Source organism: Penicillium coprophilum (assembly GCF_028826855.1).
Source record: "Penicillium coprophilum strain IBT 35676 chromosome Unknown utg000006l_segment0_segment0, whole genome shotgun sequence".
Taxonomy (NCBI): Eukaryota; Fungi; Ascomycota; class Eurotiomycetes; order Eurotiales; family Aspergillaceae; genus Penicillium; species Penicillium coprophilum.
In genome coordinates, this window is record NW_026622725.1 from 822,273 (window position 1) to 847,352 (window position 25,080).

The 25,080-nt window shown below is 41.0% G+C and overlaps 4 protein-coding genes across 4 annotated transcripts; 1 reads left to right on the forward strand and 3 right to left on the reverse strand.

The window, feature by feature from the left end:
* Nucleotides 1-5,785: 5,785 nt before the first annotated feature.
* On the forward strand, nucleotides 5,786-6,544 carry N7500_009319 (polysaccharide lyase family 20 protein; the record flags this gene model as incomplete). Its single annotated transcript, XM_056680460.1, has 1 exon — nucleotides 5,786-6,544. The coding sequence occupies one exon, from the start codon at nucleotides 5,786-5,788 to the stop codon at nucleotides 6,542-6,544; it is 759 nt and encodes a 252-aa protein (XP_056527842.1).
* A 192-nt stretch (nucleotides 6,545-6,736) lies between these two features.
* On the reverse strand, nucleotides 6,737-7,623 carry N7500_009320 (Mpv17/PMP22 family protein; the record flags this gene model as incomplete). Its single annotated transcript, XM_056680461.1, has 3 exons — nucleotides 6,737-6,880; nucleotides 7,028-7,344; nucleotides 7,521-7,623. Coding segments are annotated over 3 exons (564 nt in total), but the record flags the coding sequence as incomplete, so codon positions are not given.
* A 9,857-nt stretch (nucleotides 7,624-17,480) lies between these two features.
* Nucleotides 17,481-20,526, reverse strand: N7500_009321 (TPR-like protein; the record flags this gene model as incomplete). The annotated part of the gene is made up of 2 exons (XM_056680462.1): nucleotides 17,481-20,355; nucleotides 20,408-20,526. 2 exons carry the CDS (start codon nucleotides 20,524-20,526, stop codon nucleotides 17,481-17,483), a joined length of 2,994 nt encoding a protein of 997 aa, XP_056527844.1.
* A 1,201-nt stretch (nucleotides 20,527-21,727) lies between these two features.
* Nucleotides 21,728-25,071, reverse strand: N7500_009322 (Aconitase/3-isopropylmalate dehydratase large subunit alpha/beta/alpha subdomain 1/3; the record flags this gene model as incomplete). Its single annotated transcript, XM_056680463.1, has 4 exons — nucleotides 21,728-22,047; nucleotides 22,112-22,218; nucleotides 22,270-22,389; nucleotides 22,442-25,071. The coding sequence occupies 4 exons, from the start codon at nucleotides 25,069-25,071 to the stop codon at nucleotides 21,728-21,730; spliced, it is 3,177 nt and encodes a 1,058-aa protein (XP_056527845.1).
* Nucleotides 25,072-25,080: the final 9 nt, after the last annotated feature.

A 25,080-nucleotide genomic window follows, 5' to 3' on the forward strand; every position in this document is an offset into this window, starting at 1 on the left:
TAGCCTATTTTAGATAGAAGGTTAATAAATTTTATATCTTTGGAATCTACTCGATTAAGAGATCTTAGAAATAGAAGAGAGTTTTAGGTAACTTATAAGCTCTAGGTATAGCTAGTAGGTAAAGAAATATTACCGGATTAGGTAATAGAGGGTGCCTAGTGCTGATTTCTTATATATAAATACTTACCCCCCCTTATTACTTTTATCTTTCTTTTTCTCCCTCTTACGTTTATCTTACACTAGTATAACCCCTCCCTATACTATTTATTATTTATTACTACTAGTTATTACTACCTATTCTAAGCGAGTATATAGTTATCTTTATATATTTATACGTCTTAATTGAATATCTAGGCTAATATATAAGGTTAAATAATATATAGAATACCTAGAATAGGTAGAATAAGATATAATTAGCTGATTTAATAAAGAGATTTCACTTTTTTCACTTTTCGCTAATCTTTTCTTCGATTTTAGATATTACTTTTATTTATAACTAGTGGTTACTAGTTATTTCTAGTAGTAATCTTCGAGAACTAAGTTTAACTCTAAAATTACCTAATTTTACTAGAAGCTACTAGTTATAGTGCCTAATAACTAGATCGACTAGCTAGCTTAGCTAAAGGATTTAAAAGCCCTAAAGGTCGACGACGCCTAGAAAGAGTATATGGTAAAGGAGCTTACTTAGGAAGGCGTAGTGGTTCCTAACTTAGTGATATAAGTTTTAACTTACTAGTGGTTACTAGCTATTACTAATAGTTACTAGTCGTAAGGCACTTTATAATTACCCTAATTATATTAGTGATAAACACTTCTATAAGTTTCGGAAGACTAGACTAATTATATATTTTAATCTTTTTTCTACTTATTATTACTATATATTACTAATTATTACTAGTAAAGGCTATTACTCGATATATATTGTACTACCCCTTTTGTAACTATTCGCTATATATTTTCTATTTATCGATACTACTTATTATAACTAGTAGCTAATAGTGTCTACTAGTGGTAATAGATCCGGAAAGTACTTTAAGTGGTTCTATTCTAGTGGTACTATTAGAAAGTATATTAAGGAGAGCCACTATATAAGTTTATACTATTTACTACTACCTATTCCTAGTAATTACTAATAGTTACTAGGGAAATAAAGTATATACTAGTATATATATACTAAGCGACTAGGTAATAACTAAGGAAGGTATTTTGTAAGTTATACCTATTTTCTTACTAGCTTTTACTATTAGTTACTAACAATTACTAGTAACCCTATCGAGACCCCTAGTAATAAAGACTCGGACGTCGATATAACTAAGAGTAGTGATAACGAGGAGCTAGTCAAAGTTACTGGTAACAATAAGGAGACTACCCCCCTATATCTACCCCCTCTAAGCCCACTAATACTACTTATCCTTCTACTAGTAAAGCCCGTGGCCCTACTAGTAATACCTATTGGGCTAGTGGTAATACCTATCGGGCTACTAGTAATACCTATACTACTACTTCCGCTATAGAAAAGGAGCTAGAGAAGTAAGTATAATCTATCTATCTATTATTATATTAAATTACTACTAATTACTAGTAGCCCCTACTTATTCTATTGTATAGTAAAATATATAGAGTGTGACCCTACCTATATCTTACGTTATATATAAGTGTTACCTATAATAAACAACTACTACTAGTTATAACTAGTAATACTAATATATTATAGGAATCGTTCTACAGAATAATTATTCCTACCCTACTCTTCCGGCGATTACTAGTTTTTACTAGTATTTAATTTCCTACTAATAGTGGTTTCTTTTCTTAAGGTTATCTTTAGGCTAGAGTTCATAGTTATCCTATAACTTTCTGATATACTTTGTAATTACTAGTATAGTTTAAGCCTAATTATCACTACTAATAATTAGTTACTACTAGTAATCTAGGCGTAAACTAATAAACTAAGAGTTTAGAAGCTATTACACTAATTATATCTAGTTATTACTAGTAATATCTAGTTTAATACGGTATTCTTATTCTAATATCTTACCTTTTCCACTATTTTACCTTTAGGTGTAGAGATAAGCTATTTACTAGTATAATTTACGCTTAATTCTGATCCTAACCACTAGTTACTACTAGTAATTACTACTAACAAATATAACTCCTTCCCTTAATTTATTAGTAGGAACTTTCTAGGAGCTCTTAGTAATATTTAAGTTACACTATATTTCAAATATAGTGTCCTAACTAGTAATTATTAGTAATAATAAATTATCTATATTAACCTCCTATATATTATTCCTATATTATATAGAACCCACCGGACGATAACTTCTATCGAGATATTACTAGTAATTACTAAAAATTAAATACCGATTGTGTATTAAATTTACCCTAAAATTTTTAGTTACTACTAGTTATATCTAGTAGCTATTAGAAAACCCCCTATATAATACGTATTAATATATTAAGACTATTAGGTAAGTGATAAAATATATAAAAGTTATTATTAGGCACTTTTTACTAGTAGCTCCTAGTCTACTAGTAAATACTTCACTCTTTCTAGTAGACTTAACCTGATAACCTAACAGCTTTTGGGGCTGTAATTTATTTCATTAAACCTATATTAGTCGCGACTAGTAGCTCCGACCTCCTACCAGTAGCAACCGGCCTACTGGGAGCTACTAGTATGAAAAACCCACCTGACAACCTGACAACCTGACAACCTGACGACTACCGCGCCGGCCCAATAGGCCCCAAACAATGTAAATATACCAAGTTGAACCCCCCAAAAGGGTTTTTGGAATTACCCTTCGTTTTACCCCCGTTTCTAACCCTTATTCTAAATGTAATATTTTAATATTTTAGACTGTTTAGAATCAATTACTAGTTATCTCTCTATATCAAATTTAAAAACGCGAGAAAGCGCGTAATTTAGATAATTTATAAATTACAGAAGTTCACGTAGAAAGTAGTAGTATTCCTGTACAAACCTAAAATATATATCTCACCAAAACATTGATATTAGCCTATTTTCGGAGTATCTCGACCTTTACTAGTTGGATTTAACTCAAAGTTTTCTAGAATATATACTTATATAGCTAGTATAACTCTGAATTCTGAATTTGAACTCTATAGACCTAGTGGAAGGTCGTAACACAGCGATTATAGAGGCCGATAAGATAGGGTTTCACCCCGGGCCCATAGCCCACTGCGGGTTGGGCTTTGGGCCTAGGGTGGGGGCCCATTTGTGGGCTTTGCGGAAGTCTAGCTATGGAGGATCGACGAGGTTGCTCGCCACAGAGAAAAAATGTATATTGGTATCCATGGGGGGAGAGAAAAAAGCACCTTGATGGGGCAGGTGTTCCGCAGGTATTCAGACACCCAGCAGGTGCTCGTCCGCATCTTCAATGACTCAGCGTCTTGCCTTCTTTCTTTCTCCCCTTGGCTACACCGACATGAGTGTGAGACCGTGGCACATTGGGGAGGCAACCATTACAATAAGCATGATCAGACGCTAATTTACATAGAAGATATAATGAAGTTTTCGCATGTTCTGCCACGACCCAGGAATCGTTACGGTCGAAAGTCAGTTCTGTCAGTCAGTGACACCCGCTGAACTAGAAGAAAAAGAAACATTTGCTTAATCCTCTGCACATTGTTTAATCTTTGAATACATTATATGATGATGCTATCGTGCGGGTGTCATGCTGCTGGTTATCGATATGATCCATGATTTGTCTCGTATCATCCAGGATTGTTTCCACGGTCATCTGCTGCTTCTATATTCGCTGCATCGTCGAATTCTGCTGCTGAATATGTATTAAGGTATATAATAGGCCATAATTCTTTTCTCCCGGCAATCGGGGACGCGTTCGCGCCTTCTCACCCTCTACCATTTTGGAGTCTTTGAGCTTCGCATTACACCGAGACACCAAATAAGATAATTATATTAAAATGACCGAAGCTGCAATAAAGGCCGACTATCCTTTATAGCACGGCATGACATCGGATTTGACTTGGTGTTGCAATCCAGGTCTAGACGTGTATGTAGAACCAAAGCAATCAACATGCGGCTGAATTTAAGCATGAAATTAAAAAGCACCAGTGAGGCTACATGCCAACGTTGGCTTTGAAAAATTTAGAGCGCAATTTTATAGAATAGGCCGGATGCTAACACGGTAATTCATGTATTGATTGACTAATTGACTGATGAGAACTTCAAATTTTCAAGCAGAATCGGATAAAAGAGTCTTGCCTTGATGCTTGGCGCATAGCATGTATATTACTATCGACCTTGTGAAAGCTAGGTCGAGGCTCGATAGGAAGGCAGGGGATCTTCTCGCTATTTGCTTGAATTTATTTCTCGTCCTCAGTAGAGATTTCCAGACCCGAATTGCATTTGGATTCAATATCAAATTTGCCTAAGCTTGATCCGACATTCAAATTAGCACAGAAACATTCGAATTTATTGAACACTAATTCGAAATGGCAAATATGTTCGAGGACGCCCGTCGCCGACGCCGAGAGGCAAACTGTGTCATCAGCTGTCATCAGCAGGTGAGGTCACTGGTAGTCGGACATCGAAGGAGAAGGCCATAGAGTCAGTATCTCGAAATGAGGTTCAAAAGTCAAATATAGCGCTTTCGTCTCCACGTCCCCGAGGTGCACTCACCCATCCTATATGCTGGAAGAGGTTTGCAGCTTGTCATCACATAAAGCGACCAAGAAAGCACCGCAAGGGTCCGATTCAGTTACATTTAAATAGAATCATTGATTTTTAGTAAAGGGAAAGATTTCCTTAGATTGGTCTAGCGGAACGTGGGGTCGCTTGGATGTGTCGGAAACGTCGAGTGCAGTGTCTTGGACTGACATGAGACAATCGACCAAGGCCACTAGCGCATTGTATCCCGTATCAGCTGTATGCAGGCAATCTTACTAGTTTTGGTAGGAAAGAAGTATGCTGACCCCCCTCCCCCCCCCGGGTTCATTTTGTGAACCCTGCAGTAGACATAATTCTTATACCTTCATCCCTGTCGCATTGAATTGTATCTAACTAAATTACATCCAATAAAATAGGTTCTTATTTTTTGATAGCCCGAATTCTTTGAAATCCAGAGAAACAGAAATTGAAACAAATATTAGTAAGGCCTTCCTAGTGCCCAGTGACCTACCAAGCCACTAGCTCACCGTCGCAATAATCTCACGTGTGATTGGACCTGCGTCCGCGAGAGAGGCTCCCCGCAAAAGGCAAGCAGCTCGTGCCTGAACTAGTTTCAAGTCTCGGAAGACCGTATCTGCCCCATTCATCTACCTTGATCTCCTTAGCAATTGTATCCCTCTCACGACCCAAAGCCCTATGAAGATTAGACGCAAGCCCGTCCTAGTGAGCAACGGCATTGGAAATGTAACCCTGTGTGGGCTAGCCGCTCAAAAGCTGACTCCTCCTGCATGCCCTGCAGGATGTCTTCAAACTGTAACATAGCCCACTCACTCCACCCAATAACACTCAGTCGGGCTCTGCTTCTTCTACTCAACTACTACCTAGTACAGAAATAGCCTCTATAGTAGCATACCTAAGATCGTAGCTGCTCCGGCTGAAGTCCACATTAGGGAAAGGCTACCAAAATCTCAGACACTGCTAAGACTAGTCCAATGAACTTGACCAGCACATCGGCATCTTTTGCTCAATTTATTCCCTATAGGCGAAGGCCTAGGAAGATCAATGTGGTTATAAAATCCATCAATCCGCTGCAAAATAGCTACCTCAACTATCCACTCGCCATCTCCCATCAAGATGTTTAGCAAACTCTCCTCGGCAGCACTGCTGGCCCTCGGCTTGACAGCCCAGGCCACCCAGATCTTCAGCAACACCGGCACAACCTCCGGCTGGGACGCCACCAACCATGAGCACTCCGGCACCGTCCAACAGGTCACGAACGTAGTCTACGAAGGCCCAACCGCCCTGAAAATGACCCAAGTCTACGACTCCAGCTATACAGGCCGCTACCACTCGGAAGTCGTCAAAAAGAACGTATACAAGCGGGGTGACACGGGCTTCTACGGCTTCACCTTCCGCCTCCAAGAAAATTGGCAATTTTCCCCCGCACAATCATACAACATCGCCCAATTCATCGCCGACTTCAGCGATACTGGTTGTGACGATTACATGCCCTCAAGCATGGTGTGGCTTGTCGGTGACCAGCTCTACACGCGTGTCAAGCAGGGCAGTATCTGCTCGCAGAAGACTGTGACTTTCCCAAGCCTGGCGACTGTGAGTGCGGGCGTCTGGCATAAGATCGTGATCCAGGCTACATGGAAGTCGGATGGTACTGGCCAATATAAGTTGTGGTTGGATGGAAATAAGCTGTTGGATAAGAGGGACATTGCGACTACCATTGATGATGATCGGGCGTTCCAGTTCCGTGTCGGCCTTTATGCTAATGGCTGGCATGATGATAAGGGAATGAAGGGTACACAGGGTACTAGGCAGATTTGGTATGATGAGATTGCGGCTGGAACTGTGTTTGCCGATGCGGATCCTGATCAATGGTGATTGTCTCGCGTGGGCAGGGGATAGTGATCTCTGTTTTTTCTCGTTGATGTTGTCCATTGGGAGACTCTGTGTACAAGGGACGGTGAAAACGGTATCAATGTTTGATTATCCCGAATACAATCTCGCACTTCTGTCAACTTGCACTCCAGTACAAGGGAAAAAAGAGTAAAATCCTACCATTCCCATTTACCCTGACATTAGGCTGAGATAAATAGCCCAGACAACCCCAAAAAGATTGCCAACCAGCAATCTCTGGCCAGCAGGTACCACCGTGAAATTAAGGATAGACACAAGCGGCCAGAGCTTCCATCCAGCAATCATGATAGACCAAAAGTCCTATGAGATTGATATTAGCACTAGGAAATGACGCCCAACAGCGGATCCTGAATCCTTCGACCCGCAATGCCTCCTCTACCCCTTTTGGGCGGAGAAGCATTGGGGGCCAAAATCCGCCGAGGTCTATGGTAATCATGATTGACATACTGCTTGAATCTGTCCAGTGATTGTATCGTAATCCAATCCCCGTAACATTCCCATTGTTACAATGAAAAGAACGGTGTTCCAAGCACCGCCGATCGCCTGATCAATGACGATTTTTGCCACTGTATTGGTGACATTCAAACTGGGCTTCGAGATACGTTTCTCATTGTTGTTCTTCTCATCCCCCTTGTTGTCTGTTTTGGTGTTCTTCGAATCGGGCGCACGGCCGGGAAACCAGGATTCCAGAGTTCCGAGCCATAGGTAGCTCAGGGGTGAGGTGATGAACGCACACGTTGTGAATTGCATTAAAGACTCAATGTCTAAGTTGAAAGAGTCAAGTTAGTTGATCTGGCTTGATCCGACTGATCAAGCATGAGCCATGTTGATCTGGCTTCACCCCTGGGAGATGCCAAATAAGTCTTCCCCGGGCGTCACGACTCGAACAGTCTAACCATTTGAAGAAAAAAAAGAGAATCAAACAAGAAGAAAATCAAACTTACATCGGCTCGATACGCCTTGATCCCCTGGGCTAGCACGTTGGACCCCGCATTGATGAGCGCAGCCTGCAATGTAGCCTTTGCAATCGGCGGGACAGCCATGATCTGATTTTTTGCTCAATGAAATTGATCCTGAGATGCGAAAAGCGAGTAAATCAGCTCTGTCAACTACAGCAAGGGTTTAACAGATCGCGCGGTGTCGTATCCCGGATGTCAGACCACGGCGCAATTCCCTCGGGGTCTTTAGAGTGGGTCCAAGTGGACTAACCCACGAACGTCTGGTGCCGATGCTAATTATTATTTATCGATGAAATAGACATAAAGGGGGTAAGTAAATAGGGCGGCAAAGTGTACTACTCCGAGATAAATTTAAAAAATAAAAACATACAACAGCATTTCTATGGTGGTGTTCACCTAGCGCCCACGGTTCGGGTGAAAGCGGCACGCCGCCCTATTCAGCCCTCTTCAGGGCTGTCCGGCCGGCCAGCGAAATACAGCTTTCCGCCTTTTAAGCAAAGCGCAGTAAGCGACTACCATCCCCTCGCTCTTCCCTTTTTCTCCCCACCGCATCTGACTCACCCTGAGGCAAATACTTGCTGAGTATGAGATCCAAGGTCGAACTACGCAGGATTTGTCGTGGATCTCACGGAGCACTACAGCGATGAAATCAAATGGGAGATTCTTCCACTGAAGGAGAGGTATTACCATCGCACCCTGGTTCTCTTTGATAAGTTAGTAGCACGTGGCAGCTACTAAGAGAATTTACACTCTTACCACTCTCAGACTTACCATCAATGAGGTTTGATTCGCTATATGTTCCCTTTGAATTGCAAAGTTTGATTTGCAAAGGGGAAAAGCTCATATGGTATCAGTATATTAAGGGAGAATTGAAGAGGAAGATAGGTCGTTCAACCAAAGAGGTGAACAAACATGGCGTAGCGCAGAAGTAACTAGCCATATTGATGTGTATAAATATTAAAATTGGTGTACAATTATCAACAGTCTAAATAAAATTCATTTTTGAACCAATTTTCCTTGCCTTTATGTCAGTCAATATATGGTTTTGACATAGCTTCCAGCACGCGTTTTAATTTTTGAAACCTCTCAAGAATGTAACAAAAAAGGAGAGATGCCACGCAGCTTCCAGCAATCAAATGCGAGAAGAGCCGTCTTTTCCTCATTCATTTGCTCCCATGTGGGTAGGAGAGGACCATGAGATCACATCTTCAGACCTGGTTGTTCTATATTTTTGCAATGCATCGTGAATCGCACAAGCAACATCGTTGCGTAGCCATTGACAATCAGTTGCTTGTTCAATCAAGTCCTTTGAGAATTGTGGGCTGGTTTCAGCAGCTGCGTTATCACCCACTTTCTAAAGAATTCCAATAACATGAGAAAAGCCGGCTGTTTGAAAAGCACTTGCGATATGTATTACCTCACCTATGAGCTCTGGCGAAGAGTTTCCAGCTGTTGAGCATGCAGAAAGATAGGCAATTTGGGCCTTTTCATGATCTAAGGCCGCTAGATCACGGACAGCGAGGGAAGAAACCTCAGTGGAGTTCTTGCGGAATGAGAGCCACAGAGCGCTGTTTGAGGGATCAATCACATTTGAGTGGCCATAGCATAAGAAGTGAACTATGTCATGCTACAAAAGTTCTTCCAAAACTATTTCAGTATTGGCTCATCACGTATGTTGGGGCTTGTGTTGTTTTCATATCCATAGAACCTGGCTTTAACTTTTAAGTTGGACATCTGAACGTTCTAAGAGAGCCGGACTTCATCTAAACGTACGATCAGGGCGTGTTTATACGCTCGGAAAGCCAGGAATCTGGTTTGACAATATTTGTGGCAATTCTGAAGTACGGGACTGGTTGCAGCGTCGGTTAGAAGATAGTCATGAGGTTCACTTGGTTGTCGGGCTCTATACCTTGTTTGATGCCGTAATTGCAGAGGGCTTAGCATTGACTTCAGAAAATGGTGGTAATTCTTTCGATCCCTTGAGATGCAATATCGAGCGTCCCGTGTTCCCTTTTATCAATCCTGGAATTTCTGTAAATGTGAGGCATGGCTATTTGAGATGAAATCGCTGTACAGCTCTGGTAGGGCAGATTTTTGGCATTTGAACGAAGAAATTGGACTTTTCCATTTTGAGAGAACAAAGACGTGCAGAATGCCCGTCTGGAAAAGAATAAGTATTGTGTAATATCTTCCGACAACAGAGGCTCCGATGACGACTTCTCCGAGATTGTGGAGGTGTCGCTCGGCTGTTTGAGCGACAATGATGAAGACATGGGACAAGACTTTGAAGGGTTCAAGGATGATGATACACGGTTTTACATTTCCAGTCATTGGGGTCATAAGGCCAGTGTGTATAATTAGGCATTAGAAACTGTTTCTACATTCGTCACTCTTAAAAGGTTGGTCTTGTTATTGTGATACAAAAGTCGCGAAATGTACGTTACGGAATAGCTGTCGTTTAATTCATCAATATCCTCGCTAGATCTAGACATGTAATGTGATCAAGGGTGAATTATAAGGTCCTGAATGCGAACACATAGGCGAAAACCATATCGTAGCAAGGGAAAGACACGTTAGCCCTATGAGTATCTGTGGGCTTATTAGTAACAGAATAAAAAGTTCGACAGGATTCGAGCGAGGACCGAGCTAAAAAGTCCCGTACGGCGGCAAGGGAACTCTCTCCACGCGGATGAAAGACTGGAAGAGGAAAATAAACATACAACAGCTTGTCTTGGGTTGTGATCATCTAGCGCCCACGAATCGGGTGTGGGCACTGGCGACTCGCTCCTCTATTCAGTCCTCTTTAGAATAGTCCAGGCATATGTTCACACACCTGATTATGATTCAGGTGAAGACTTAGCCACTTCTGATGGCATTTAGAACGCCGGATGAGCGTATTATCTTTGGTGTAGCTAAGACCCTGTACGGCCAGGCCAATGCGTTAACGCCCATGGAAAACCGTGGTCCGGACGATAAAATAATTTTGAAACTCCAATTGTAAAGGCTTGATTACATCTCATCCCGAATACGTAATTCTGGACAAAATAGCCCCGGCAGCCTTGCACACTAGCTCGGTGGCCTCGAAATCTGCTTTTGTCTAGTCAAGAAGATGGTCATCATTGCCCCTCCACTCCGCTAAATATAGCTAGTCAAGTAGCAATTTTTGGAAGACATAACTAATATCCGCGGTCAGACTTTACGTCCGAGAACCATGCGCGGAGCGTTCCGAGACTGTGGAATATATCCGTTTCGATCCTAATATTATTCTTGATTCACTTCGGGCTGAATTAAGTGACGAAAAGTGTTGGATGCCATAGGCATCCAGGCATATAGATCAAACATGTTTGATATGCCATCATGTTTGGTAGTATAAATAGGATCTCAGTATCCTATTCATACTTGCTTTCTCTTCTTCTCTCTCTCTCAGTCTTGCTTCTAGATAGAGAATATCATTATTATCTTCTCTGTCATCAGGTTATAAGCGTCTTTTCATACTAGTTTAAAGACCCCTAGCACTCTTCTTAGACTTCGGCAGAACCCATTTTGGGTCGGAACCTCCGACCCAAAACCCAATGGGTTAAACCTAATAACCCAATAATAACCTATTTGAACCCATTTTTGCATAATATATAGGTCTTAGCGTTTATAACAATACTAAGTCATTTAAATAAATTACTATTTTATACAACTATTCTAGTTTGTTTATCCACTATTACTCTATTATCACAATATTAAGTGGCAAAATTTATATAATTACCCTAAGTTTAAAGCTAATAAACTTTATATTATATTAATTACCGATAAAAACTTATATTAACTATAGTATAGTGGTATTGTAAGCATACTAGTAATTGTAAGATATATTATGGTGTGTGAGGATAAGATATATATTTTACCGGTAGTATCTAAGAGAACCTTAGATATATTATTTACGGTAAACTATATTATGACTCACAATATATCGCCATAAATCTAGGATATTATAATGAAGTCATTCTATTATTAATGACTTTCTATGATATTCTATACTGCTTAAGCTTGCCTATATAAGGAATGAAGGATTCCTAGCTAGAAAAACAATGTATATAACTTTTCTTATCTCTCACCTATTATTATTCACTTAAGCTAAGGATAAACCTCTCTATATCTTATATGATACAATAACGTATTTCACAAGCGAGTGGGCCACACAAGCGAGTGGGCCACCCCATCCAAAACGCGTCCATGAATTAGCACTTAGTCAATTTAACCACCCACTATGCCACCAATTCGCTCTCAATCCTCTATAAATTCAATAGAGCAAGAGGGTAGGCTTTTATTAGCTATCCAGGCTTTTAAAAATCGAGAAATTACCACTATTCGTGAAGTGGCACGCCGATTTAAAGTCCCTCGCTCTACGTTACAACGCCGCCTCGCTGGCAATACCTTTCGTCCTAAAACACGCGCCAACAACCATAAATTGACTGAAACTAAGGAGGAATCTCTTAAAAAATGGATTCTCTCTATAGATTCTCGTGGAGTAGCCCCCCGGCCCTCTACTGTACGAGAAATAGTAGATCTTCTCCTCGAAAAGCGTGGAACTACCCTAGTTCTTTCGATCGGCGAAAATTGGGTTACAAACTTCGTGAAAAGATGTCCTTTTCTCTCCTCCCGATTCTTAAAACGATATAACTACGAGCGTGCGAAATATAAAGACCCTAAAATCATTAGGGAGTGGTTTAATTTAGTTTAAAAGACAATTCTTCAATTTGGAATCGATCCTAACGATATTTATAACTTCGATAAGACTGGTTTCGTAATAGGAATAACTATAACTGCAAAGGTTATTATAAGGAGTGAATATTATGGTCGGCGTTCACTTTTACAACCTAGAAATCGAGAGTGGGTAACTACTATTAAGTGTATAAATACTTCGGGCTGGGCCCTTCCTCTGTGTATGATTTTTAAAGGTAAAGTCTTTATTAAATTATAGTTCGACGGCCTTCTAGGGGATTAGCGCTTCGAAGTTAGTCCTAACGGCTGGACCTCTGATAAAATTGGACTTCGTTGGCTAGAAAAGCTCTTTATTCCGAGTACTTCTTTATATACAAAGGGGGTATACCGGCTCTTGATACTTAACGGCTATAGAAGTTATTTAACGCCTAAATTTAACAAGATTTGTGAGTAAAATAGGATAATACCTATCTATATACCAGCGTATTTATCTTATCTTTTATAACCTTTGGATATTAGCTGTTTTACGGTGTTAAAACGATCATATAGTCGGATAGTTAAAATAAAAATACGGACTAGGATCAACCATATCGATAAACTTGACTTCCTCGAATCATACCCCCTTACACGAATTGAAGCCTTTAAATCAGAGACTATTTAAAATAGCTTCGGAGTAGCTAGTTTAGTACTATTTACACCCGACCGAGTGATTTCAAAGCTTAATATTCGACTTCGAACCCCTACCCCCCTCTAAGCCGGGGGAGTGAATCGAGCCGGAATTTTACACTAAAAACACTAGCTACAGAGAAAGATCTACGTCGTTAGGCTTTATCAATTAAAGCTTTACTTCGTATAAGATCTCGAAGCCCACTAAGTCTATTAGATTGTGTATTAAACTAGCTTATGAAAGGCTTCCGTCTTACAATATAAGGTGCTATTTTACTCGCCAAAGAAAACAAGGAATTACGCGCCGCCAATAAGAAACAGAAGCAAAAGCGTACTCGATCCCGAAGGTAGATACCTACCGAAGAAGGCCTCTTAGTTCAAGAAGCTTCTCAATTAATTACTAAGCCAGTGGTAGTAAGAGAAGCACCCCCCCTCTTAGCGGAGAGGCCCTTCGCTAGCTTTACAGCCCCGTACGCGGGCGCCACCAAGGTGTAGTGGGTGTGGAGAAATAGGGCATAGATTTAATAGATACCTGGCTAGATAGATGATTTTAGTGTATTCAATTTAATGGCGTTTTGGTTGAGATAAATGCAATTAAATATACTATGTTAGGTTGGGTGGCCCACTCGCTTGTGTGGCCCACTCGCTTGTGAAATACGTTATTATATAAGATAAAGCTTACCTAATACACCTTCCCCTACAAAATATTATAACCTACTATTAGGCTATAATATTATTTCTGCTAAAGTGCTCACAGGTATTCTATTAATTTAAGTATTTATTAACTATGGACTTAGACTACAATATCGCCCATAGATAGGCGGGTAGGCAGTACCTATAGGCCTTATATAAGTGGGCGATAGGCACTATCCATACGCCTATAGATAGGCCCTACCCTTAGGGCCTATTGTCTATAGACACTGTGGGCGCCTATAGGCCTTTTTAGTAAGTAGAATTTCTTGACCTTATAACCTATATTATTTATATATTTTTTTCTCTATATCTTTAAGTAATTCGATTATATATATAATAACTTAATACTACTATCAATTTTCTGACCTCGGTTAGAAATAAGCTTTAGAAGCCTTTATATAATAACTTAATATATTATTACTTTTTTAACTAGGGTTAGAAACAAAGCTTAGAAGCCTTTATATAATAACTTAGGTATTTATTATATTTATATATTTATACTAATATAATATAAATTAATTATTATTAGGTTTACTATACTTCCTTACTTCTCTTAAACTAGGGTACTTTTAAGTACTACCCTTATCTCTATAATAAAGGAGATAAGGACTTCTCTTATCTTCGCTATTAACTAGCTTACTTCTCTATCGCTTCTATATACTTAGTACTATAGAAAGATAAAGAAGCTAACTCTCTATTATAAACTTATACTTAATTAATCTAATAGGATTATTATCCTTAGAATCCTTACTATCGCTAATTAGTTTAGGTATATTAGTAGTAAGCTTAGTCTCTCTCTATTTATCTATTTCTTATATTAAATCTAAGGATATATCCTTATTAGATAGTTCTTCTATTTTAATATTAAACTAGATTTTATACTAGAATATTATAATATCCTAAACTATCTTTATACTTAGCTATCTATATTAGTAGTAGTAGATATCCTATACTAAATTAAAAAGATATTTAACCCTAGTACCTATTATAGGAATAGAGAGAATATTATAAGTAATACTTAAAAGAATTAGGAATTTATTCTTATATTCCTAGAATTATAAAGGATTAATCTTTCTCCTTACTATTATAGATATTAGTATTCCTATGTAAGCATAATAGTAATTGTAAGATATATTATGGTGTGTGAGGATAAGATATATATTTTACCGGTAGTATCTAAGAGAACCTTAGATATATTATTTACGGTAAACTATATTATGACTCACAATATATCGCCATAAATCTAGGATATCATAATGAAGTCATTCTATTATTAATGATTTTCTATGATATTCTATACTGCTAGAGCTTGCCTATATAAGGAATGAAGGATTCCTAGCTAGAAAAATAATGAATACAACTTTTTCACCTCTCACCTATTATTATCTACTTAAGCTAAGTATAAACCTTCTATATCTTATATAATATTGTATTATATAAGATAAAGCTTACCTAATACACCTTCCCCTACAAAATATTATAACCTACTATTAGGCTATAATATTATTTCTGCTAAAGTGCTTATATCCTACTTATAATAATAGTAAATATAATATATACTTTTTATAATATTTAGTAAGTTTATACTCCGATATTAATAGATTAGAGTGGATATAAGGTAGAAGGTTAAGGAGGGTATCTAGGTTACTTATACTAGCTAAGTAATACTTAGGGGGTTACTTTTCTTATAGAGACTATATCTAAATATATCTTTAGGTATAAGGAGCTATAAACTAGTAAAGTATTTCCTTATACTAATTACTCTAGTTTATATTATTCTCTAATATACCCTATACCTTACTTAAGAAGAAGTAAAGCTTATACTAGGGTATAAGAATTATTCTAATTATATAGAGACTACTATAGATCTCTTTTATCTTTATATAGTAAGAGATAAGCTTTACTATCCTAGTATTAAGGGCTTATAGTATTATCTTCTTCTAAGGTATAGCTTTTAGAGTAAGTTATATAATTAATTCCTTAAAGTACTTAAAGAGGGTATTATAAATACTAAAAATATAGTATACTATTATCTCTTTAGTCTTTAAAAGTACTATAGTAAAGTAATAGAATAACTCTATAATATATAGAAGGTAGTTAACCTACCGCTATTCTATCTTACTAAGTTTATATTTCTAGATCCTAATATTATTATAGTATTTACTATAGGGCTTACTAAGGTATTTTATATAATAAAGTATTAAGAAGGTAGAATTCTAGTAGGTATAGATATCTTAGATAGATATAAGTTTTACTCTATTAGTCTAGAGATAGAAGAAATTATTGTAATATTAAGGGCTTATAGTAATAAATATAGTAAGCCCTTAAATCTAGATAGTTATTAGATATATTAAGTAATAAAGAAAGTAATATATTTACCTTAATAAGGGTTTATATAATAACTTATTTACTCTATAAAGTATAGAGCGATTAAGCTTAGGCTTAGGCTTAGATATCTAAAATATTCTAATCTATAGTATTATTCTAGGGATTAGTCTTTACTAATCTAAATAGCTTATAAAGGCTTAGCTAGATAATATATATAAGATAAGGGATTTAAATAACTACTAGGCTATTTAATAGTTTAAGGGAGTTAATAGAGTCTTAAACTACCTATACTAAAGTTATATTATTTAATATATTATCTAATATAATCGCTAATATATAATTAGTAATATTAAGCTTCTTAAAGATCTCTATAAATACTTTACTTAGATTTATACTAGAATATACCCTATTAAGTGGTTCGAAACTAAGTAGGAGCTTATAGTAATTCTAGTCTTAGTTAATAAAGTACCCTATAATTACTATAAATACCTACTAAAAAGGTAATATCTAGTAGTTAAGGGCGATTAAGACAACTTGCCAGGATACATGATATCAGGCCGTCCCAATATGTGGGCCCCGACACCTTCAGTTTAGCCCGAGATGGCATAAATCGCGCTGATCCTCGCTGCAATTTCGTAGAACGTTCACCTTCAATCTCGTTTTGCGCCAGTTCCAGCCTCGCGCGCCGGTAGCATCTCAACTGATTTAGAGCTTGTGAGCGGAAGTAAAATCCCTGGAGCAGCTCTGCCCTTCATGAAACGTATCTTCATGGAAAAGAGGCATTGTAGCAAAATTTGGCCTTATAATACTGAAGAGAGCGGATAATGTTATGGCCTTCTAATTTTTAATGCCCTCAATTTTGAAAGCGCTTCAAATATTGGATTTCTGAAAGAATTTGTGCCCAGAATGTTGAACCATTTGGAAAATTAAGGTCTGTAGTTTTGAAAATGACTCGATTATTCCTCTATTCCTAATATTGTTTATGTACAATTTTAAAAGTGGTCGGTTTTAGCTGGATATAACGAAATTTTGGCAATAGAACCAAGGCGAAAAAGCGCAATGTCGACAATGTGCATAAGCGCTAGTATCTACGTATATGGTAATAAATATTGACTAGTGACTTAGATAACAATACTATATATTTAAAAGTTCAATCGCTGTATATATCCTCTAATATAGGAATTTTTTCCAAAATTGCATAGAAAAAGGACTTATTAGCGTCCTATAGACTATAATGAGCCCCGTCGTCAGAGCGATTCCGGAGCTAAAAACATATTTCGCGGGCTTGAATAAATCCTGAAAATGCAAACACTTGATGGAGCTTAAAATTAGCTTCAAGTGACCTTTGATGCTTCATTACGAGTCGTATGTCATCATGGCGCTTATGTGCGTTATATATGACTTGTGTTTTCAGATGTTTGGTAGGCTATGTCACGATACTGAATCTTGATAGAAAGGGAAAAGGAGAAACCCGCGTTAGACCGATAAGATCGATCTGGAGAAGGAAAAGAGAAAAGAAAGCTATCCACCTCTTCCTCAGTTCAATCCACGCCCTCAAACGATTGGATAACCAGGGAGAACCTTTCCAAAATACCTGTCAAAACTTCTGAGGACCTGAGATGCGTAGTCATTTCCCTAGGGGACATGTTCTCCGGTATGATCTCGAGTTGTTCTCTCAGACATGCAGCATCCTCGTCACGACCGAGTTGATCCCAGCTAGCCAGCAATGCTTCAAGTAGATCTGGTAGCATATCAAACTTACTTCCAGATTTCATGCATATTTGAAGAATTTCCTGCTGCAAGGTAGCAGCATCATATGGCTTTTCCTGTGCGTTAAACTCCAGTGACAGTGCGAATAGATTCAGAAGAGTCTGAGGGTCCTCTCTCCCAAGAATACTTTCTCTTGATTTGCAGAGTTGGTTTAGCATCGACCACAGTGACTCAGAGCTGACTAGGCCACCATGCATCAAATAAAGATCTACAAGCCATTGAAGACTTTCAAGTGTCTTTGGGTCTTCGCTACCAAGAGTTCGCTGGCGAACCCGATATATATGGTGATAGAGAGTCTCAGCCTCACGAAGTTGACCTTGCTCCTCGTGCCAAAATGCCAAATTACGCTGGGCATCGATCACTTGATCATGCTCTTCACCGTAAAGCTGTGTCTTTCTTCGAAGTGAGTCGGTGATCATCTCTCTAGCTTTCTCTCTCTGACCTTGTGCTATATATATATGCACAAGTCTAACTGAGAAGACATGGGCAGAATTGGCATCTGGTTCAAGAATGCTGATAAAGCTTTCGGCTAGACATGCAGCAGCTTCTAGCTTGTCGTTTTTAACGAGTAAATCGACCAGTAGATATGCGGTGTGCGTTGTTTCCCTATGATCTAGCCCAAGAACCATCTTTTGCTTTTCAAAGACCTCCTGCATGAGTTGCATCGCTTCCCAGGTGTGACTTTGGCCTTCCATTGCGCATGCAAAACTTCTCATGCTCGAGAGTGTTCGCGGATGATCTCGTCCAAATTGACTTTCCTGGAGTACAAGCACCTGTGCCAAAAGTGTGATAGCTTCTTCATACCGCCCTTTTTGTCCATAAAGAGATGCCAAGCTCTCCATGTGGTAGCTCAGGTTCTGACGGCGATCTGTTTGAAGTGATTCGTGTGAGTTTAACAGTTGTCGAAGTAGAATCTCCGCTTTGTCAAGACGATTTTGATCTTGATATAGTCCGGCTAGAGCTGCCTTGATAGAGGTAATGGCCTCTTCATTGTCCGGTTTCCTCTGCTCCCAAATCGCCAAGAGTTCTTCATATTCAGATTCAGACTCAGCCCATCGATGAGGCCCTTGTCGATGATGTATTTCGGCGAGAAGCTTGCGAAGCGTAAGATAGACTGTGTAGCCCGTCTCCAGATGAAAATTCTTACATGCTTCGATTGTTTGGAGACATCGCTCCTCCGCAGACTTTGTGTCCTCGCATTTCATTAATGCTTTCACTTCGAAGGCGGAGGCAATTATTGTCTCTGGATGTCTCCATCCAAGAAGATTCTCGGTTTCCTTCCGTGAAATAACGGTCATGCGTTTCGCTTCATTTGGTTTTTCGCAGGAGAGCACATAATCAGAGGCATGGCGAATAAGTCTAGCCCATCTTAATCGATTCATTGAGTCTGGACCGTGTAATAATGCTGACTGAATGTGTGGGAGCAAGGCTCGAGATCTTGTCATGTTGTCGAAGTTGGTGAATTTTGGAAATTCAAGGTACAGATTGCGTATAAACTTCTCTTTCCAGTAGTCAAGCTTTTCTTGCGTTTTCAGCCACTCCTGGATCGAAAGTTGCACAAGGCCATGCATCGCGAATGTAAGCGTCTCAGGATCGATGGAAATGAGAGAGTAGTCTTTGAGCGTGGCGATGCTGTCTTCAAATTTCAATTGAGATAGACTAAATGCAGCTTTGCCCTCAATGCTGCTATTGCTGTCTTCTAGGACCTGATTGATATTTTTCCCTTTCTGATAAGCAGGTCCAAATGGCGTATAACCCTCATCAATATCGCTCTTAGCCTCTTCGTCACCATCTTCATGGACTAATGTGTGTAGTAGAAAATCCGGGATCCCTTGTCGATCAAAAAAGCTCATCAAGGAGAGAAGATCTGTGGCTTGTGGATTCTCTCTTCGAATTGATTCAAAGGATATTTGTAGTGTTACTATTATGGAATTATCGGTTCTCCGACCACGATGTAACAGTCTTGTTTGGCGCTTCAAAAGGCTCGCTCTTGCTTTGTTGCTCTCTTGAAACATTTCAAGGTATTTTTGCACAGAAATTCGATTAGAGTGCCTTGCAATGAAAGTTGCTGCCTGAACAATAGCCAGTGCTATCCAGTCAAGTTCCCGAGCAAGTCTTTGTAGACTCAATGCATCTGCGACGACTTTGTTTTGAAGCTTTTTCTGAAGTAAAGCAAATGCATGAGTCTCCGAAGGCTCGATTGTCATTATATCGCATTCATTAACAAGGTTCATCGCAATCTGCTTGCTACGAGTCGTGATTATAATGGACCCATGTGGTGCCCTTGGTAGAAAATCAAGGGGCGATTTATCGGAACGACCTCCTTGTTCACCGAGTACATCAGCTCGTTCATTGTGACGGGCTGATCTGGACTTCTCGAAGGCTGGCTGGTGGAGAAATTCGTCATCGTCAACATTGTCAAGAATAAGAAGCCATGGTTCTTCTTTTCGGTCCTGGAGCCAACTACCGACAAGCTGAAATATATTGGCAGCTGGGTCCTGACGGCGCGGAATTTTGGCATGCTCTGCGATATCACGGAGGCCCTCTTCGTATCGCACAATGTCACTCGCGTGAACCCAAAAAACCCAAGTCCCAGGTGACTGCTCTCGGATCCAGTATGCGTATTCGATGGCAATCTGAGATTTTCTAAATCCTTATTAGAAAAATGTGAGCCTCAACTAGAGTGTGTTCTATTTACCCGACTCCGCCGAGGCCAACTAGTGCCAGTCTCGCTGAAGGCTCGGAGCTTAGCTCATGTACCCGGTCTACAAGAGATCCTGGGTCCACGAAATCAGGATCACGCCCAAATGGGATCATGGCAAAAGGCTGTGGTCTCTCTTCTGGGGCTTTATTCACATTATCAGAAATGGGTCGTTTTTGAGAATCCAGGTGTCTTTACCTGGGGGTAAGTGAAAATGCGCATTGGTCTGTCCATTGTTATGTGCAATTTGTAGCCCGAAGTTCGAGCCAGTGAACAATATCGATGAATCCATCACGTAAACCGGAGAATCCACAGGAGGCAGAGATGCTGAGGGGTTTCCTGTCCGACTGACAACCAAAGGCCTACCAACGTAGACCGTCGTGATCGCAACAACGCATTGACTTCGAAGATGTCAGCATGAGGAGGGGCTAGACACGTTAGCGCTTCAGGGGCATGCAAGATATTTCAGGTGAACGGGCTGAAGACTAGGACATCAGTCAACACGGGATCTGCGAAGCGAAAGCAAAGAAAAAAACACAACATACAACAGTGAGGATTCGCTGGTGGTCACCCACCCAACTACTAACTCACCGGCGTGTGGCTTAAGTACGGCTGAGCGGACGGGAAGCCCTGTTTTCCACACCCTATGGTCGTATGTGCTGAAGTATAGGTGGAAAGAAATGATATAGAAATATGCTGAATGTAAATGGTACTTGGATAGCGTTATGCAGGTGGTACACTCGTAAGTTATATGATTATTGCGTAGAATACTATAGGGATACTATAATAATGTATACGGGCCGCTTCGGAGAAACGACTAGCGGTAGACGTACACTAAGGAGTTTAGTTAGCATATTGTCGCAAGATAAAGAGTGTGTCAGTAGTCGTTGTCCGTACTATCGAGGAAGTTACTCGTGGGAATGTAAAATTGGTACCAAGAACTTCGCGAGGGCCGGTACCTATTATAGCTAACGTAAGTAATTTAGGTGATTTCGCTTAGCGTTGATTTCGACCACTGGCAGTTGTAATGATAGAGGCAATGGATTCTCGATCTCGTTTAGTTTTATAAGTAGTCTGGTTGATCCGGGTCGGGATCTGTGGTAATGATAATCGTAATCGACGTTTGGTCTTGATCAACTTTGGACCCGACCATGTGAGCGAGCAATGCCCTCGGTTGGGCTATGACATTAATCTGAATCTTCTCTCAGTAACACAATTGCATTCAGCATAAATCAAACTCCGCAAAAACATAAAACTCGATTATATAAAGCCGCGCTATGCTGGCTACTCTTGATCCCACCTGCTCGAAGACACAAATCACCAATCCAAAGTTCTGTTCGACGTCGGCGCACTTTTGCCAGCTGACTTGCCCATAGCCTGTCCGGTATTTGCGCTGGCAATCTTCCTGAAGACAGATGCACCAAACCGATTATACAGCGGAAGCACACCCCCAGCTTCAAGGAGTGTTTTCTCTACCTCTGACTGCTGATAGTGGAACACTTTATCAGTACCTTCAATCTGAACTGTTCGGGCGTGTCGATCAATTATGACAGTAGATCCCTCATTTGCAAGTATGTAGAATTCGGGGTCTGATAAGGTGATATTGAACAGGCCCATGTTGAGCTGATTGCGGTCATCTGTATTCTCTTCTCAGACTCTGGCTCCCAACATTGGGTGGGTGTTAGAATTATCGCCACTTACAGATAAACGCAAAGCTAGGCGCAATCACTGCTTCTATCCCTGCTCCTTGCAACGATCTGACTGCATCCTCGCGGGACGAACCACTGCCAAACCCACGATCTGCGACACTGTGATTGATTAGTATCTCGACTTTAAGGGTTGGAAATGGATTCAATTACATGATAGTTGACCCCTCCGTCGCTCGTTTTCGGAACTCTGGACGATCATACTCGAAACAGTGACTTCCAAGTTCCGCATTGTCGATACCAGGTACGAACTCAGCCGGAATGATCGCGTCACTGACATCTGTTGTCAGAAATGGCCTCGAAAAGGAGATGATAATCGACTCACGTATCCACATTTTCACCAAATCTTTGAACCTTCGACTGAATAACTCCACCTCTAGGAACTTTCGCCACATCCTGAGTCTGTGCAGGAGCCTGAATGGAGAGGCTACTACTGGCGTTGATGGAGGCGATTTTTGGTGCAAGTGCTGGGTTAGGCTCGCTGATCTCGGGCGCAATACTCAACGAGACACCCTCTCTTCCCAGGATCTTGTCTAATTTCACTCTTTCAATTTGACCCAGCAGTGGCTGTGGGTCTGTGATTATCATGTTGAAGCTCGAGGCCGCAACGACCGCGGCGCAGGTGATACTACCGATGGCTCCTTTGCCCATTCTATTCCGAAAGTTTCGATTTTGTGAGGAGAGCCAAATTTCCCCTTCACCCGCAACATCAACATCGTTGATTCCAACGCAGTAAGAGCAGCCCGGGGCACCGATGTCAAATCCTGCCCGTCGGTAAATATCTAGGATGCCGTGCCGCTCCAGGTTCTTGATAATGCTGAGACTTCCAGGTGTAACTCTCCTCTGTCCGTCACTAGGGACCAGACCCGCCCGCAGGCCAGCTTCTAGAACCAGTCCTCCCACAATTAGATCCTCTTCGGTCGTGGTGCAGGCTCCGATGAAACATCCATCCAGCTTGGTGCCAACTTTCTCTGATACGGGTACAACATTATCCGGCTCGGGATACAAAGCGATAGTCCTTTCAACCTCCGAGAGATTGACAGTGCGCACCTCAGCATACTGAGCATCTGAATCGGCCCGGAAATAGAGGCCCCCTTGATGTTCCAGATGCGGCCTGTTCGAAATCCATTCGGCAGTGCTCTCATCAGCTTCAAAACACGCACCCATCCCGCCGAATTCAGTCGTCATGTTTGCAATGGCGAACCTGGCATCCATGGATAGCTCCTTCAAACTCGGACCGCCGTATTCAACCGCGCGTTGGAAGGCGATCGTGTTTCGTTTGAAAAGGCCAAGTATGTGAAGAATCACATCCTTGCCACCCACCCCAAAAGGCAATTGACCGATGAAATTGATACGACAGATTTCCGGCACACGAAACCACGTCTCTCCCGTTACCATCGGCATAACGACATCTGCAGCTCCGAGGCCAACAGCTAGTCCTCCCACGCAACCAGCAGAGCAGGAATGAGAGTCGCAGCCCACAATAATCTGACCAGGCAGTGCTCGGTCACGGGTAAAGTCAGTATGAAGAATACTTGTATTGGCAGGGAGAAAGTTGACGAGCTTGGCTTCACGTTGGAAGCTTTCTGCTTTCTCGATCAAGCCTCGCTGTCGGGGTTGATGATTCGTGCGTGGGTCAACAGTATGATCAATCGCGAGCCACATACGGTCATTCCGATGGAGACGAGGTCTTCCCATTTGCTCATATGTCTTGTCCATTCCAGCCCAGAGAATTTCAGAAGTCAAAGTCCAGTCAACCTTCACACAGATGATCTCGCCGGACTGGACTTCTGGTTTGCTGAGTCCAACAGCGGCATGGGTCAGAATCTTCTCAATTATACCCATTGGGCGCCTTTGGTGCATTGGATGAGGGGAAGGCGAGGCTTTCGGTACTTCCCAAGAACCTACATGTGAGTTCGCGGCCTCCAAGTAATAGTCCAAATGTGCCATAAATTTGCTCATGAATTCCTTCGAAGAGGCAGTACCACCAGTACTGAGGGTCCGGATATTAGAACCGATGAGTTCAATTGGATCCAATGTGCGCCGAATTGACCTGAAGATTGCCACGGCCTCAGCCGTTAGACCAAACGACAAGTCAAGCATCAGGCTTATGACCTGTAGAATTGGAACTGGGTCCGAAACTGTTTCATCCGTACTAGTTTTACCCGGTCTCAAGATCACAGTGTTCTTTCTGTGGGTCTGGTTTGATGATTCCACAATCGTCGCCGACGGCAGCAGGTGCTGTGAGTCTTGGATGAGGTTTCCTGCCTTTTCTGATACCATCTTCCCGCCAGGACCAGTTGTCAAGACGATGCCGTTTAATTTGATTGGGGTTGAATCTAGGATTGCTTCTGCCCTGTGCATCGGCACATGATGGAGTGCGACACGTGGAAATTGTTTGTTGAACACTTCAGTAACAACAGAATTCCAAAGCGGAAAAGACTCAATGTTGTGCACAGACTTTGGCGGAGAAAACTGCAATGCGTAGGTTCCTGCCCAACGCGCCAGCTGCTCGATGGTCTCACGGGAAGCCTCATTTCCAGTTTTTGGAGCCTCGCTAACCAAGGTGATATCTAGACCTTGGACACCGTTTCGCGGCGATCCGGTTGAAACAAGTCCAATGCTTGGCAAGAAGAAAGGTTGGACGTTTGCAAAAGCGCCGACCTCTTCAAGCGAGCCCAAAGTTCCTCTGACAAGCTCTCCCACCCCACACACCACAGCGGCGTCTGACTCGAGACATGCCTCCAATATAGAAGGGCTGAGTGGTTGGTGGCTGCCAGCCTGATTGATTTTGCCAGATGGAGTTTCCGTAATCTGGAATTTAACACCTGGTCTCGACATCTCAATGAAACCTAGCACCTCCCTGGCGAGGGCTGCCATTTGGGTGCCGGGTCCATCACCCGAGACAAGAGCGAGTCTGTTTATCTTGTTTGGCGAAATTTGTGTAGGAGACATCGGGGCAAT